At 30.9% G+C, this 17737-nt stretch overlaps 1 protein-coding gene across 4 annotated transcripts in view; it reads left to right on the forward strand.

The window, feature by feature from the left end:
* The first annotated feature begins 2962 nt into the window (after positions 1–2962).
* Positions 2963–17737, forward strand: part of LOC113393983 (uncharacterized) — a 59810-nt gene continuing 45035 nt past the window's right edge. For 3 of the 4 annotated variants that reach the window (XM_064219099.1, XM_064219100.1, XM_026631137.2), the window contains exon 1: positions 6878–6952. In XM_064219099.1, the coding sequence (XP_064075169.1) occupies positions 6893–6952 (60 nt within the window). In that variant the 5' untranslated portion in view covers positions 6878–6892. Of the gene's footprint in view, positions 3230–6877; positions 6953–17737 lie in introns of those variants that run through there. The other variant, XM_026631153.2, reaches the window with a different exon arrangement.

Below are 17737 nucleotides of genomic sequence, written 5' to 3' on the forward strand. Positions count from 1 at the left end.
TGTACAGTCGTTTTAATTTACAAAGCATCGCTTTACACGAACCAGTGTTACCAAATTAAAAAAAAGCAGTTGTTGAATAAATAGTTACCGTAATATTCAACATTTTAAAATTATTAATAGATTTTAGTAGTAGATAGGTACACTTGTGTGGTTGTTACATTTATTTCCAGTCAACTGAATATTTTTGTCAATAAAAAAAAATATATATTATGGATAATCTTACATTTAGTTAAATTTAGTAATATATATATTTTTTTATCGGTTTTATCAATAATTGTTTATCGATTTAGCGTCATTTTCGAGAACCAGCTAAAAACTAGGGCTGTGTTTCGATTCGGTTAAGCTAAACTCGCTATTTTTGCCACATAACATTATACGTGAAATTGAAATTGTCATAATTAATTTATTTCTCATACATTTCTATCTTATATCAGTCGCGTTGGTCTAGTGACTAGATATAAGGCTACAAAACCCGAGGTACTGGGTTCAAGCCTATACAAAGTTATGGATTTCTGTCGAAAAATTCTCAGTAACAGCCCGGAGTCTGGAATGTGAAAGTGGGTACACTTCCGTGCCTCGGGAAGCACGTAAGGCTGTCCTGCGCCTGCACTCTTGCAGGTCGTGTCAGATTTGCCGTCCCTTCAGATTATAAGAGTGAGCAAATAGAGAGTGCGTCTGTATTTTCGCACACACTCGTGCAGTAATATATAACCCTGTAGGTTATTGATAATTCGACATATTCCCGTTATGAGCTGATAGGGGTGAGGGTTACATTGATACTTTTTTTTAAATAAATTTTTTTAGTTGCAATTTTTAGTTATTTAAAAAAAAAGCTAAAATACGTGATAACTCAAAAATGGTTCACTTTTGTATAATTCATACGACAGTTTAAATTATCGTTAATAATCACCCCCATCACCTCCCAACGGGAATACGTCCAATTACCAATAACCCTGTATATTACTCCCGTGGTCGAAGTCGATCAGGACGACATCACATCATCAATAGATATTGACAACCCTACCCTTCATTACACTAGTAATTTAAATCTATCAACGAAATTACACCAATAATTGAAGTTTATAATAATCAAAAATGAAATCAATATGAGATTTATGAATGAACATGCAGCTACCATTACTTAATCAGAATAATTGTTATTGAAACATTTATTAAACGGGGCAACCCTGGACTGCGTTAAGTCAACAATTTAATTTTAGCCAGTCAAAATTGATGCATAAACTCCGATTTAAACCATTACGAAAACGATATGAATTAATCAGAATATCTTAACGCTAGGAAATTATTTTTACTATAAGAGTTTATTTTTATTAAAAATTTGCATTAGTACACCAGTACACAGAATATTTATTTATTACTTGTTTTATTTTATAAATATTATAGTCCTGAAGATAAATATCCAATTCACAAAAATCTCCTATTCTCATTCCATGCGCGACTCTCTTTTGTTTTTTTAATAATCGTTTTGCGCGGGAAAACATATTGTATTATTTTTTAAAGCCACACGAATGACTTTCTGAAATCGATTACACTTTTATGAAATCTGATACAATAACAAAATATGAGTTTATTAAATATAAAATTATAATATAAATGTAACTACATAAATAAGTATTTCTAACATTAATATTTAAAAATGTATTAGAGGTATCATGGGACACCTGGTTGGAACGAAGTTGCTTTCGCTGAATATTACGTATTAAAAAACAGACACAATGAAATAAATTCCCAACGTTTCAGAGTTACATGACAAGGAATGAAATTGTTATTAAAATCCGGTCTGGATTCAAAGTTTAGTTTAAGAAAACCATGTTTAATAGGAGGTGGGTCGTCTGGAGGCGGCATATCACTTTTTTTTCACGTGACGTTATCCACCAGTGCACTCTACTTACCCCGCGTAGAAGAACTTCGTTCCAAAATGTCTTTATTTTATAGGTTTTATTTTACTAAAAATTCCGCAGGCATTTTTGACTTTGCCGTTTCATAAATTCAAATCATTTGTAAAAAATACCTTGGTAAAGAAAGCATATTATTCGATACAAGATTATACAGATGATAAAATGTTAATACTCGTTGACTCCCAGTCAGGTCATGTTACACACATATATAATTTAATTGTATGTAACTAACATGACTGTATTTTTAAACCTTGAAAAAGAGTAACTACTGAGTTTCTTGCCGGTTCTTCTCGGTAGAATCTATATTCCAAACCGATGGTAGCTTCACATATATATATACTAAAACTTTTCTTTATGTAAGTTATATATTAATAGCACTAGCAGTACTAAATTCATAATACTTGATTTTTTTATTATTATATAGTTTGGCGAACGAGCAAATGGGGTATATTAACCATTCTCTACATCGCCAATGCGCCACCAACCTTACAAAGTAAGATATTATGTTCCTTGTACCTGTAGTTACACTGGCTCACTCAACCTTCAAACACAACAACTGAGTACTGTAGTGTTTGGCGGTAGAATGTTTGATGAGTGGGTGATACCTACCCAGACGGGCTTGCAAAAAGGCCGACTGCCAACTAAAATTGTTTGAAATTAATTTAATTAAATTATTTGCAGTAATGAAGGTTATGATGACATCTTAATTTACAATGTATATATATATATATATATATATATATATATATATATATATATATATATATATAGAAAAGAAAATTTCATGTCCCAGTAAAAAAACTTGCTTGTGCTAGCGACATTTTACTAAGCGAAAAATATTTAAATCATGACTTTTTATCTTGACAACCCTAACATAATTGCGTTTATGGTATAAATCATCATATTAAATATAGTAACGACAGTAATTACATTATGATACTATATGCCATTTAAATTAATCTCTGTCTTTTTATAAAATATATGAAACAAAGCTGTTGGCAGCCCTGCGCTGCATTCGATCAACAATGTTAATTTTAGCCAGTCGAAATCGCGATGCTCAAGATAACGTACAACGTTCAGACTGACGTCTTCCAACTAAATCTCTGTGCTGATTTCTTGAGTGAAAACCGTGCTATCTGCTTTCTGAAATTAAACACTGTGGTCGCCGCGTCGGTTAGAAAGTAACCATGCTTAATACCCCTTATAAATATAATAAATTATTCTAATGGTTCAGTGAGTGATTGTGTTTTGTTTTGTTAAACTGTGGTTCGTTTGGGATTTGCGTGCCGAAGTTATTTTTTTCTGTTAAGGTAATACAAACTTTATTTATTTTCTACTTTTAAGCTTTTATAATCTATTTATTTTTTTTTTGTTTTTTAAATAATGTTATTTTATTATGATCTGACCGTCTCAACCTTTTATATTTAAAAAAAAACTTTTTATTTAAAAACATTGAGATTTTTTTTTAACAAATGAACAAAATTTGTGTCCAAAATATTATAATATAAAAAATATATATTAAGAATCGTTTTAAATTATAAAAACATTACATTAAAATTAATGAAATAGTTTGTTTTTAAAAAGATGTTCTATAACTTAGTAAATTTGAATACTTTTTAGTAATTACATTTTACAAAGTTTATTTACTTGTCTAAGGGAATAAATCATTGCAATTTAGTACGTTGCTATTATTTATTTAAAACTTATATTATATAACAAACTTTAAATTAAGTGTTAATAATGACACTATGATTTTAGTTCAATATATATATATATATTTAAATTTACTTCTTAAGAAGTGTTAAACCTTGCAACTGAATTTTAAATCAGTTCTATGCAATCGATTGAGAATACAATTTTGGTGCAGTATAACAAAATCGTAACTCACCGCAGAACACGGTCATGAAACGTCGAATAGTGTTATGCGACATTGAATATAATATTAATTACATTATAAGGATATAGATATCAAAATAGCGTATCGCCATTATTCTGTTTTTCATTTCACGAGTGAATTAGGAAGTGAGTTTTCACAGAATAACACTGCTGGTGATGATGCGATGAAATAAAATTTTAGTTATATTTATATTTTATTTACATTTAAATGCTTATTAATATTTGTAATTTTTATCATTAACGAAAGATTTTTTTTTACTACGTATTTTATAATAAAATATAATATTTTACATTGACATGACATTTAATCGAATACGCTTATTTTTTTATTTAACTGGAAAAACGGAATTGGCGTCCCCCACATGAAGTAGGAAAGTGGGACTCGCTGATGCCGAAAGCTGTAGCTTTCGTTACTCTGGAGAATACCCACTAAAAAACCAGCGCTACCAACTACGTTTCTTCGGAGACAGAGACGTCACATGATCTTGCGCAGACACCCGCGAGATAGTTTAGTCTTAATATTTCGAAAGAATCTCTTTTAATACGATTCGAGATAAAGCATAAAGTTTTGTACAATACAAATTTGTAGAAATGACCAACATAAAACAATTCAATGTGTCGTTTAATATATACATATGTCAATACATCCGTTATAGAGGCATTCAATATCACATATGTCATATCGTCACGTTGATTGACTAATGGAAAATTACGTAGACAATTGTTTATTTTTAAGCGATCGTTTTGTTCAACATTTCTAGTGAGTAATTCGTTTGCTTTCTCATATAAAACGACCTATCAATAATTAAAAACAACAATTTCATTAATTCTATTCATTTGCCTGTTGATTTTCAATGCTATACACAATACACGCAATCTATGTAAGGTCGGTCACTCACTGGGAGTATGTTACGATGTAAGATTCGATTTTGAGCGTAACGTTACAGTACTGCCTCACTGACAGACGAGCTTCCTTTGTAATGAAAGAATTTAACATTTACCTGCAGTCGAGTCAGCTGTTTTTACAATGTGATACAAATTGTATCATTACATATTGGGCACTGTAATTTCCGGTTCTTATCTCTCACTGATGTAATGTTACAAATTCTATCATAACAGGTTACACATTATAAAGCTCGAATCTTTTTTGTAACTGATGTTATGTTACAATTATCATTACAGACACTGGTTGGTTATTTTCACTCACCGGTGTAATGTTACCAATTGTATAATTACAGGATTGCGCAATGTAATTCACGATTTTTCTCTAACTGATGTTGTGTTACAATTAGTAACATTACAGGTTGCGCACCGTGTTTCTCGGTTCCCCTCGTTCACTTATGTAATGCTCAAATCTGAACTGTCACTATTGTCACTAGGTATACGAAGTCTTTCAATAAGACTACTGAGATGTTCTCGACTATTTGCATTACTGCAATCGCGTAAATATATATTTTAACATACTATCACACAAAACAAAAGTAGCTCTCACGGAAAGACCGGTTAAAATAAAACATTAAAATTGATAGTTACTGAAATAACGTATCGTGAAATTATACCTCTAAATAAATAAAAATAAAGAGAGATTCGTTATTAATTTCAATTTATTATAATAATTTATACAACAAAGTAGGTATATAGAGGCACATATAAGAGATTTACGGCAGAGAGATGTCACGACAGCATAAGATATAATCTTACTCCCAATGAGCACCAAAAAATATATACTGCATTCGAGTAGGATCTTTTGAATCGTCAATTTACACGATTGAATTGAATTTAAATTATCATAGTACTATTATTTCGGAATTCATATCGAGATAAACTGGCAAAAAACTCAGTATTCACTCTTGAAGAATAATATAATTATGCTAAATTATTAAAGCATTTGAACTCATAATTATTTGACTTACAAAACTAATTAATAATTGAGATTTCTGACCTGTTATAAAGTAGGTAGGAGTTGGTGTACTAAATCAATTAGATTATTCGACCGTCAAAGTAATACTTTGAATAGCTGTATTTCTGTTTAAGGGGTAAGTGGGACCAGTGTACTGAAAGGCATAACATCTTTGATTCCATAGTTGGCGACGCATTAATGGCGTAAGAAGCGGTTTATACTTCTTGCCACATTCATACATACACACACACACACACAGACACTCACGCACGCATACATACATAACCGATCAGAACTATTTTGTGAGTCGTTTTAGCGGCTGTTAATTGGCTCACGATGTCAGACCGGCCGTGCTACAGACCCTCCACAGACTATAAAAGAGTTGGCTAGCACACATACATACCTAACATGACATACATACAATCTTTAGATAAAGTAATTATTCTTAACACTAAGGATTCTCATAGTAGATACATTTATTTTTAATAAATAGCTAATGTATCTTCCAAATGTTATTTACAATAAATATTACTCGTAAATACAAAAATAAAAAATAAATCCTGTATTATCTCCGAACGTAGAGATCCCTCAGTTTTTTTCGTAAAGGATCTTACAAAAGCTTTTCTCTGACAATTGATGACAGAATGAATCCGTAAAAATATAAATGTTGCTGGAAGAAATCCCTTAATGGCATTATCACGTTTTTTATACTTTATACTCTTAACATAACAATTTCTATATATTATATATATATATATATGTACGACGAAACTATTTTAAATTTGTGTTTATTATTATTATTAGAACATACAATTGTTTTGAGAATTCAATAGTCTCATGCAGTTGCTCATGATTTTTAACGTCACGCTACAGGGGTTTGATTTATATATCATATCATAACATTTTTTATTTTATTTATATTTATACGATACCTACATATTATATACAAATAAATCGAGCACATAAATACAAATTTTACATGCTCAGTTTTGAACCGCAACCGTCGGTTAAGATTCGTGTTCAAACCACTGAGTCGTGGCTCTCTCACACACACACTAAAACACTACATTAAAATAATCAACATTCATAATTACAAAGTCCAGATATATTTGTTTCAGACAGCCGACTGCTCATTAGTTTGATATTGGTCGAACTTGAAGAAATTTCCTAAGCAGGGATGTGTAACGCTGATATTGATCGGTACAAGCCGGCTCTGCGAACACCACGCTCATTACCCGTAATACACATTTATTTTGCATGTTTACTATATGTATACTGTATATATATTCGTCTTATATACACCAGTTCTTCCCAAACTTTGCCTGGAGGAGATCGCTTCTATCAATAAGGCGTTTTGTACAATATCATTATTGTATTGTTAGTACTGTTATGTATTGTTATGTAATAAAGTGTATTATTGTTATTATATTATATATATATATTTGTATATATTGTTATGTATATTAACACTGCTATTTCGTTAATAATAGTTTATATATTACTTTGACTGTATCATAAATGAATCGCCATAGAAACTCTTACTAGATAGACATAAGACTGTCTTAAGAACATCCGTTATTTATAAAATGATACGTTTAATTAAACTGAATTGAATCAGAATAATGAATATTGTTTGCCACAATTTTAGACGATACGATTTAAGAAAAAAAAAGTAGTAGCACGTTCAATGTAAAAGCATTACCAATCAGAAATGATTTACTTGAGCTTTAAGTACAAAAAAATTATCATAATGTTCAAAGGTTAAATACAAAAAAAAAACAATATCTGCCAATTCACAATTAATTAAAAAAAGCCTAAGCCATTATAAATATCTTCAATATAAATGAATTAAATTAATTTTAGTCGATTTTCGTAAAGTAATAGTTAATTTTCCATTTATTTTATTTATTTACTGACGACTACTTATATAAATATTTTTACACCTAATACATACACCTACGACTACTTACCGTGATATATTACATACCATTACTGACACCCCTTCCGGTTAGGAACCACAGAATATCATTCATTCTACCTCCAAACTTCAATATTTACCGGTATATTTAATATCATACAACTCCTAGACCTTATGGTGGCTTACTTATATAGTACAGTACAATAAATAAAATATTATATATTTATCTCTTGTTGAATGATCAACAGGCTGTGTAATGAGCCAAAATGGCCCAGTGGTTAGAACACGTGCATCTTAACCGATGATTGCAAGTTCAAACCCAGGCAAACACCATTGAATTTTCATGCGCTTATCGTGTCTAATTTCAACCAAATTCTGCCACATGTGTATCCACCAAGTCCGCATTGGAGCAGCGTGGTGTAATATGCTCTAAAAAATTCTCCTTGAAGGACGAGGAGGTCTTGGCCCAGCAGTGGGAAATAAACAGGCTGTTAATATATGTATGTAATGTAACTACAAGTACAAGGGATAACTCATTCAAGGGATATCAGTTCACAAGGTTGATGTTGCATTGACGATGTAAGGAATGGTTATTATTTCTTACATGATGACTACTTACCATACAATGGCCCATTTGCTAAAAAAAAAAAAATTGAAGCCCGTTAATGGCCTACTGCAAATGCACAGAATTATATTCCGCCACGCTGATGCAGTTTGGATTTGTTTCTATAATAAATTGAATAATTATTAAATAATAATCATTAGCTGCTTTATAACTTTATGAAAGGAAATAACATTTGGCTGTCATAATATTAGTGGGCAAAGAGTTAGCTAACTTAGGTTCATACAGGTAACATAGGTCGATGTCTAGCTTTGGAGCCATGCATTTAATTATTTTAATTCTAAGCTTAGCAACCAGCGTATTAAGTGTTGGTTTAAGGAGTGGAAGGATTAACTCGGCCAAAACACTTCAGAGCCCATGATTGCATACATACGATTTTATACTTCCTACAGAGCCAATGTGCGGACGAAGGTGAGATTACTTGTCTCATTTCCCTTGCATAAAGTAAATTAAAACACAAAACCATTTTTGCTGTAATATTTAATTCTTTGTAATATATAATTAATTTGCTTAATTTTTATCGAAAAATTTAAATAATCCGTCGTATTAAAAAAGGTTGTAAATTATACGTTCTGTAGAGAAATCTACATCTACAAAATGGTAAACTATTAAAGGACCAACCCATGAATAAAATATGTCACGCGCTGACTAGACGAACACTCACAGCATCCTATTATCTCCGGGTGCTTTGTCCTGTCTTGAGTCTTATTTGCAACTGTAGTATTGAAGTATATCTTGGCCTACTTTCTGTACTTTTATGAGAGCACAAAGGCAGACGCTTAGAAATCATTTGATTCGTAATCTTATATGTATCACCGTAGTATTGTAATCTATCTCGCGATATTGTAAACTGTCGAAATATTGTGAACGGTGATTTAACTCAAAAATTTCGATAGTTTTATATATTTCGGTTAGGTTAGATTAGTGTTTTTAATTTAACTGAAATTACGCACTTCGATAGATTATTATCTACCGAAAAATAATTCGTTAAATTATAAGCAGTATGTTACGGTTCACCAACTTTCGACAGTTCACAATCTCGCGAGATAGATTATAATCTAACGGTATTTACAATTTTACGTCGACATATACATTAATATCACTATTCTAGCTCATAAGTATTTAAATAAGTTTATAAATTGGATTTCAAAATTATTATGATTTAAATTGGATTTCAAAATATTTCACAGACATATGATTGTTATAGAATACAGCTGGAATAACAAGAAAGTACCTAGATTACACTAAGGTATGATTTTTAAATACTTATGAAAATTCAGGTTTCTTCCACTAGAGAAATTGAGCTGTCAGCCATTGAAAGTATTCATTCACGATCTACCACAATATATGTATCCTAAGTCTGTACATCTTTTCTCATACTAAATAAACCATAAATCCACCAATCGATATTTCTTTTATTAATTTAAGCCTGGTCTACCAGGATCATTTTACCTTTTGAAATTTTGGAAAACTTAGAGCTTTTTGGGTAAATAACACCATTCTCAATAATCGTAGTTTACGAATTAACACTTATACTTTTAATTAAATATTAAAATAATACAATTTCAGGCAAATTTATTCCAAATAGGTCCAAAATATATATATTATCATAAATATTATTTTCCTTTATAACCATTACATTTGAATACTTTAAGTTTATTCAAATACGAAACAATGTTAAAAAAAGTCATAGGGGCATAATAATTAGGCTTATAAAAATCTATTTATTACAATTTAAACAATTACATGTCTTAAGACTAAGTCTGAATAAGAAATAACATAATATTTTGCTAAGTCATGTGTTATTCGGATAAATAACATCCAGCGAACGCATACTGAATTTCGCCTTCCAAACCTTGTTTATAAGTATTACTATTTTTCTATCGTTGTTAAAAATGGAGTTCTGACGTTTTCACCTTAAATAAAAATGTCTAAACAAAACTAAATAATTCGAATAGTTTTTTTTATCCTGTATAAAGTAAGGGCTACCAGCAGGTGGATATTAAATCTTTCAACGCATGCTCCTAAAACTAAATGGAGCACAGATCTTTAGAATATTTCAGTATATTTTTTGAATGGCACCTGCGATATCAAAATGTTAACAGTATCGTTTAATGTGTTGTCCGCAAATATAAACAATACTTTATTAACATGTTACTGAAGTAGTGTTTGTTTGTTCGTACGTTAAGGCAACTTCACTTGAACTAATTGGTATAGAGATATCGCTTTGGTCAATCAAATGTTTGGTGTATTCAGCAATATTATAAACACGTCATCAACCATTAGAGTGAACCCACAAATAAGTCAATATATTTCAACTAGAGTACCAAGTAATGTTGGTTAACACATTTGCCATATTTGATTCCATTGATCTGGACATAGAGGTGGACAGGTAGATGTTATTGGCATTATTTGCCATATTTATGCAAATATAATCAAGTAGGTCCTCTATACATTGTGGTATTCGGACAATAAATGCAAATCAACGAACAAGATATGCCAATTATAATTAACCTTTAAACTTTAAAAAATAATTCGTTTCTGAATTTGACGGTGATATCAAATTTGATCTTATTCATAGTTTACTTATTACATAAACAACTAACTCAATTTCCGTTATAATCAATAGAAATATTATTTTTAAATTCAAATGGAATTCATACATCCAGTGTGGCCTCAGCTTTATAAATGACGTCATAGGCACATTTCGTGGTTTATTGCACATACATCTTGTTTGTTACGGGTTCAATGCCAGTTCAATCATATATCAAAATATATTGGATTTGTGCTGAGTATTTTTTTCTTATCGTTCGAATAACCAAACTCGATTATGAGATGTTCATAATGATCGTCAATAAAGATTTTTCCTGTGTTTACCGACTTAGATCCGGTTGCTATATTGAAAAAATGATTTGATTTGCTTACGGATAGTAGAAATATGTTATTGCCGTTTTATTTTTTATTTAAACGCAGATGATGATATTTTATTAATATTTTTATCCCAAATAGTGAAAATACACGAAATAAAATTGTTTTTCGGCTTGGGAATTTTATTTATTATTTATTTTGTAAGAGTACCTATTTTATGTCGATTGTTTTTACGAAATTTTATATTATTCGTAGCCTTTTGATGTTTGAGTATCTAGTGTATTGTAGTTTTAACCACAGATTAATATTTCCTAAGAAACTTTAATAAAACTCGACCTTCTATATTTTACAATCTGAAGGGCGATTTTGCTGGCGTGAACGTTTTCATAAAGACAAATATATTATAGGATACATAGCATTTATACTAACTTGGTAATAATTTTATTATTCCGTATGATATGTATTGTGTAGTTCCAATGTTATTAAATCCATTAAGCAGTCTTAATAGGCACCAAAATGGCAATTTCAACTTTATCCTGAAAGAAAAGAGGGAACTCTCCATTTATATTTAATTGAATCAAAATATTCTTTACTTAAGTAGGCTCATAACATCACTTTTGAATCGGAAAATGTTGCAGAGTTGAAAGTAGATTCTGTCGAGAATCGGTAATAAACCCAGTAGTTACTCTATTCCACCAATTAAATTACAGAGTATGTCAAGTACAATTAAACTGATATAGTAATATTCTGCATATCGATGAACACTAAGTCCACGCTTTATATATTTCATAAAATCTCGTATTTATTTACAAAGTTTAATTTTTTTAATAAGGCAAATTAAAGATAACTTCTTCTAGAAACGAAATTATATTCTGTGGATCCATTTTTTTTTAAATTTGGATTATACATGCTCATTTCAAGCCATATTAGTTGAAATGGCTAATACTTCATTTGAACTTCATGAAAAAAAGTTTGAAAATCGATTTAAATTGGACTTGTAGTTCGAGAGATTAGCGCACTGAACCAAACAAACTAGCTCTCCAGCTCTATAATATAAATATTCTAAAGATCGGTGGTACTAAAAACGTTCAATACTAGTGATTACGTTCAAAAACGCGAAAGGAAGAGTCTCGAATATGGATTCAAGTAAATACTTAAAGCGATTTAAAATCATTGCATATTCGAATCGAATCATCGAATATTGATTCCAACCACAGAGTAATAAATGTGATTCAAATTCAAAATATTCTATATTCAAATTGAATGTATATTTTTATGTTTATGTATGAATACGTTATTAAACTATCTGTGTCTACTGCTTCAACCGCATGTAGTACCGACCCTGCTAGAAATACAGTCAGGTCATTGTAAAAATATTTTTGTCGAATTCATTTATGATTTTGCTGTATTTCTTGCAGTTTTAAACGTGTCCTTTTTATGACAATGGGAATTGTTTGATTCATCCAGAACATGACAAGCATGATAGCTTTAATGTTATTTATAATAAACAGAGATACCGCGGTGTTAGAGGAACTGACCGAGCCTTGTGACTTTTAATCCGTCTTCGTTAGCGTAAGCTTTGAAACTGGAATTGTATGAAATGATTGTACCTAAACGTTTGTTTAATATCCACGTGTTCTATCTGATAGATCATCACGGATCTTTCAAACGAGTCAAACATAATTCTATTAATTAAGCACTTTCGAATCACGGCTGCGTTTGGCAACCTAAACGAATATCGAAACGCAATTATTTTTATTATATTCAAAAAAAATAACTCAAACAATAATAACCGACAAACCAACTCGAAATAGACACGTTCTAAAATCGAACGGAAATCTTTTAATCTTAATTTATTTTTTTATTAATATCGACAGATAAAAAAACGTTTTATGTAAAACGTTCGACACATAAAACTATTATAATACTTTTATAAATCTCGAACCGTTCCGGCATTTTACGGTACTGAATGACTTTTAAAGTAAGCTGGCTCATACGAGATCAAAGTCAGTCGACGTTCAAGGTCTTGTTAATTTAGAAGACATTATTCCTATACTAGAGATGACGGGAGTATCACAATAAATACATTATCCAGACATCGTTTAATTTGACCCTAGAGTTAACACAAATTGTTTAACCAACTATTAATGCAAGAAGAATTTGAAAATTTACAAGTTTTTATTCAACTTCGCTTATTAGTAATCCAATCTTCTATTTAAATTTTAAACCATTTTCAACCAACTAACTATCAACAGTATAGAAAACATCATTTATATATACTAAGAATAAAAAAGGACCTAAATTGGTCCTTAAATTTTTTTATTAATATTTCAGTAAATTATTATTTTTATTTATTAAGAGCCCAAGATGATAAACAAATAATGTAATTCTATATATACATCAAAGTCTTAAAAATATTACTCTTACAGGCTAACTCATCATGTAAAAACAAAAAAAGACTACTGCGCCTACTAAAGAAGAATAAATAAATTTGTTATAACCCTTATTTCCTATGAGTTATTACTGACTTTCTTGACAATTCTTCTTCCTATAATCTATCCTCCAAATCTGTGTCAACTTAGAGAAAAGTGTTTTTAAGGGCTTGATTTAATAAAGGTTATTTAAATTTTTCAATTTGAATCCTCATACCAACTAACAGAAAACCAAAAAAAGACGGTTATTTGACGTTGCAATGACGAACGTGTGAGTTTTAGAGTAGTTTTATTAAAAAATCGATCAATTATTTGTTTTATAGCGCTGAATTGCGTCAAGGGAACGCAGATAAGACGTAGGAGGGTGTTGCTATAAGAATTATTTATTTCGTTTAACTGCTTGTAAATTTACATTACTTTTGGCATGAAGTTCCTTATCCAGTCACTTGGTGAATGACAGGCAGACCGAAATAAGTGGAAGACTTCGATCGTCGTAAGATTTTTGCTGTACTATGGCAAAAGTCTCGGTTGCATTAATCTTCTAATACAATACGCCTGACAAAATAAGCCTTATCGTTATATATATTTTTAGTAACTTCGTATTCATTTCACAAAATTGTAACCAAAAAAGTCCTTGTAAACTATATCTGATTTTGTTTCTAATATCTTTATTATATATGCAACTAATATACGTTATAATTAAAACTTTCTTTTATCAAAAGTTTTTCAGTTTGTATGAATAAGTTTTTCCTCAGCATGAGTGTTTTTTAAATAATGATTAAAAGAAGGATCATCAGATAGGAGCCCTTAGTAAGTAAAAGCTTGTGTTACGGGTCCTCATCTTTCTTTTCTCGGATAACAAAAGAAGAATTGCTTCTAATACAATACATTTCAACGATAATAGAGCTTCTCGAATATACTGTTGATAACAAACGCACTGTCTTCTCCGCAAAATATGAGGTGAATTATAAGTATTAGAACATGAACACTCAGTAATAAAACCCGGATTCCCAACAAGATCACGGTGTCCACTCTTTCTTAAAACAACGGAAGCTATGTGAATTTGATTTTAATGAATTATGGAAATTGACGATATGAACTTACAGGTAATTATTTTATTTAGTGATATCTTAAAAGTGCTCAGATAACTAATTAAAGATAAGTATTATTAGTAAGAGTAAAACATATTACATTTCCTCAGACACAGCGTCAGACACAGCACAACTTCAAAGAAATCGTAAACTCTAATCAGCTCGGACATATTATTTTTATACGTTGTCGTTTTTTTTATATATATATGTTATATGTTCACCGTTTAGGCACATGACTCCACTCCACCTAATGGTAACCGGTAGTGGAGTCCAACTGCGCAGACGGCCAGTACAGTCAGGGACAATGAACTGCACTAATCTCCCTTCTCGCCTCGTTTAGAAACCCGGTTATAAAAGGAGGGGACCACGTTTGTTGGTAGAGCATTCTTCGAGTTGCGATAAAGAAAATACTAAAAAATATATCTATAAAAAAACCTTTACTAATATTTTATTATATAGTTCGCATCTAAATTCTAAACTTCATCAATTCCCAAGATCAAACTTGACCCATATCACGTAGGTAGAAAGATAAACAGACGAACAATTTATATAAGTATCTACTTATATGTCGAAACCGAAGAGGTGCCAAGGCTGATTACCAGATATACATTTATGAAACCGACTTTGTTTATTTAATTTCTTAAAATGGTTTCCTGTTTACAACGCTGGAAATTAAATCGTAATTTTATTTATTCGTTCAGGGAAGCTAGCTGATCCCTGGATGTTCTCGAAATAGGGTTGTCGCTTAGAAGTTTACAAAATTGTATAAATCCTCTATATCAGTACACCGAATAAAATTACAATTATTTGCATAAGACTGTCTATTAATTAAGAAAGATTACTAATATATAACATCACGCTACGACCTACGGAGGCGGAGCAGCATCGTTTGTCGTGGTGACAACCCATGGTATAATTATTGTGATATAATATTGGTTTGAAAAACTTAAAATATTTTTATATTGACATACTAGTTTTTACAAAATAATTTTATATATATATATTGTTTTTTATTTTACTAATTTTGCCTGGATTAGTAATTTTTATTTGACAATATTCTATGTTTCTATCAAAACAGGATCCCAGAATAGTTTCCATTATGTTCAAATTTAAAATAAAAAAGGACCTTTTTGATGATAGACACAGACATTTTATTATACAAATTATTAATGCATTTTTTTTTAGACAGATTAGACTAGACAGAGACAGACAATTAAAAATAAAATATTACTGGTTCTTGGTGATCGCTATAAGCTGATCTGATAAGAAATATTTTTATATTCTGTAAAAACTATTGTTATTTTACTTGGTGGCATTGTGTAAGCCCGTCAGGTACTACTCAAGCATTAGAAATTCTGCCGTCAAACGACAATAGATACTTACTACTGTTGTGTTTCGGTTTGAAGGGTTAGTAGCTTGTATAACTACAGACACAAGGAGCAAAACATCGTAGTTGCCAAGCTTGGTACCGCATTGAGTTTCTTTCACCAGTTATTCTCTGTCGGCGAGTGATTTCATAAGTAGCTGATATTAGTTTTTAATTGTATGCGTTCACGTATCATTCATCCGATGGTGTTAAAATTTGTACAGTTGATTTTGGCACTTGCATGAAAGTTTCTGGTAGAATATCATCAACGTGGAATTGTTTACAAATCGGATAATTGTTTACAATACAATTAAACTTCACTGCAATACCGGTCGAGGTAGTCATTTATATTTCTGATTGCTATCTAGTTTAGTATACTACATTATGTAACATGTTTATTATGATCATGCTATAGTTTAAGTGGTACAGTTGAGGCTAAAGGAATAATTTCGAAGGCAACCGCAAACGGCATAGCTGGCTGACCTCAAGTGCTAGCAATGGTTCCTAAATATTATCAGCTTGTGACATTTTCCACTGCCCAAAAAATCTCTTCTCCTTTGGAGGGGCCAAAGGAGAAGAGATTTTTTAAACTTATTACACCAAACTGCTCTAGTGCAAGTCTATGGACGTAAATGCTTCATATTTAATTATTTTTGCTTTAACTACCGAATATGTTGAGTTTATCAGTAATCGTCTCTAATGCTCTAAGCTATATCAGCATATCTGGTTCTGATAGTTTTATATGAAATATATTCCGAACGCGGCGACACTGTCGCTTGCCGACACATCTTACCGTCATCGCTGACCGCACTACCGCTAAGAAAAACAATAATGCCTCCCATCGCAATATGTATTCACATTTTCAAAAGTAGCAACGTGATTTAACAACCACGTCGCAACCAATGTGAACAACTTCAAAGTGTGCCTTTATAGATTGTCGTTGCGGTCACAACTGGGATTATTGCCACCGCAGACTAGAGCACTGTTGATATTATTGCGCTTATCGTTTGAAGTTTACCAACTGTAGACTATATCGTGTCTTGTCGTCTGTATCTGTCAATTATCGTTGTAGTCAGTTGCTGTCACAATGTCTAAATCGAAACTTGACATTTTTATATTCTTCATATATCGTGTATTACTAACAATTAACATTTCCCCGTTGAATCGATTCCGATCCTATAGACAACAAAATAAACCAGCCTTACTATCACTATTTAGACGAGGTATTATACTTTTAGTGTAGGTTTTAGCACAATTATTCTATAAAAAAATCATACAATACTAAAATGATCAATAGATTAATTCCGGTTTATATTCGTTCATCTTCTTAAATATACATTTGAAACAGATCAACACTCAATGTATGGAATTAGTTAAATACATAATATGTCATATAGATACTGAAGCGACAAAAGCTGTCAGCGCTCGTCTGATAATAATGAGAAGTGATGATAGATTTTTTGCTTTACGTCGATTACGATTACGTCATATTTTTAGCAAATTCAAATATGGAAATTCGATTTCTAAAATCAGATTCTTTTTCTTTTTTGTAAAAGTATATAGTGTTTAAAAGAAAGAAAACTGAAACACTAGATTCAGTGAGACTTTAAAGATTCCATTTAAATTAGATGTAATAAATCTACTGAGAATAGAACGGGACCGGTAAAATATTATATCTATAATGGATTTAGACTTTTTTTCATTAAGAAGCAAATTTAGAATGCT

Source organism: Vanessa tameamea, chromosome 26, assembly GCF_037043105.1.
Source record: "Vanessa tameamea isolate UH-Manoa-2023 chromosome 26, ilVanTame1 primary haplotype, whole genome shotgun sequence".
Lineage (NCBI taxonomy): Eukaryota > Metazoa > Arthropoda > Insecta > Lepidoptera > Nymphalidae > Vanessa > Vanessa tameamea.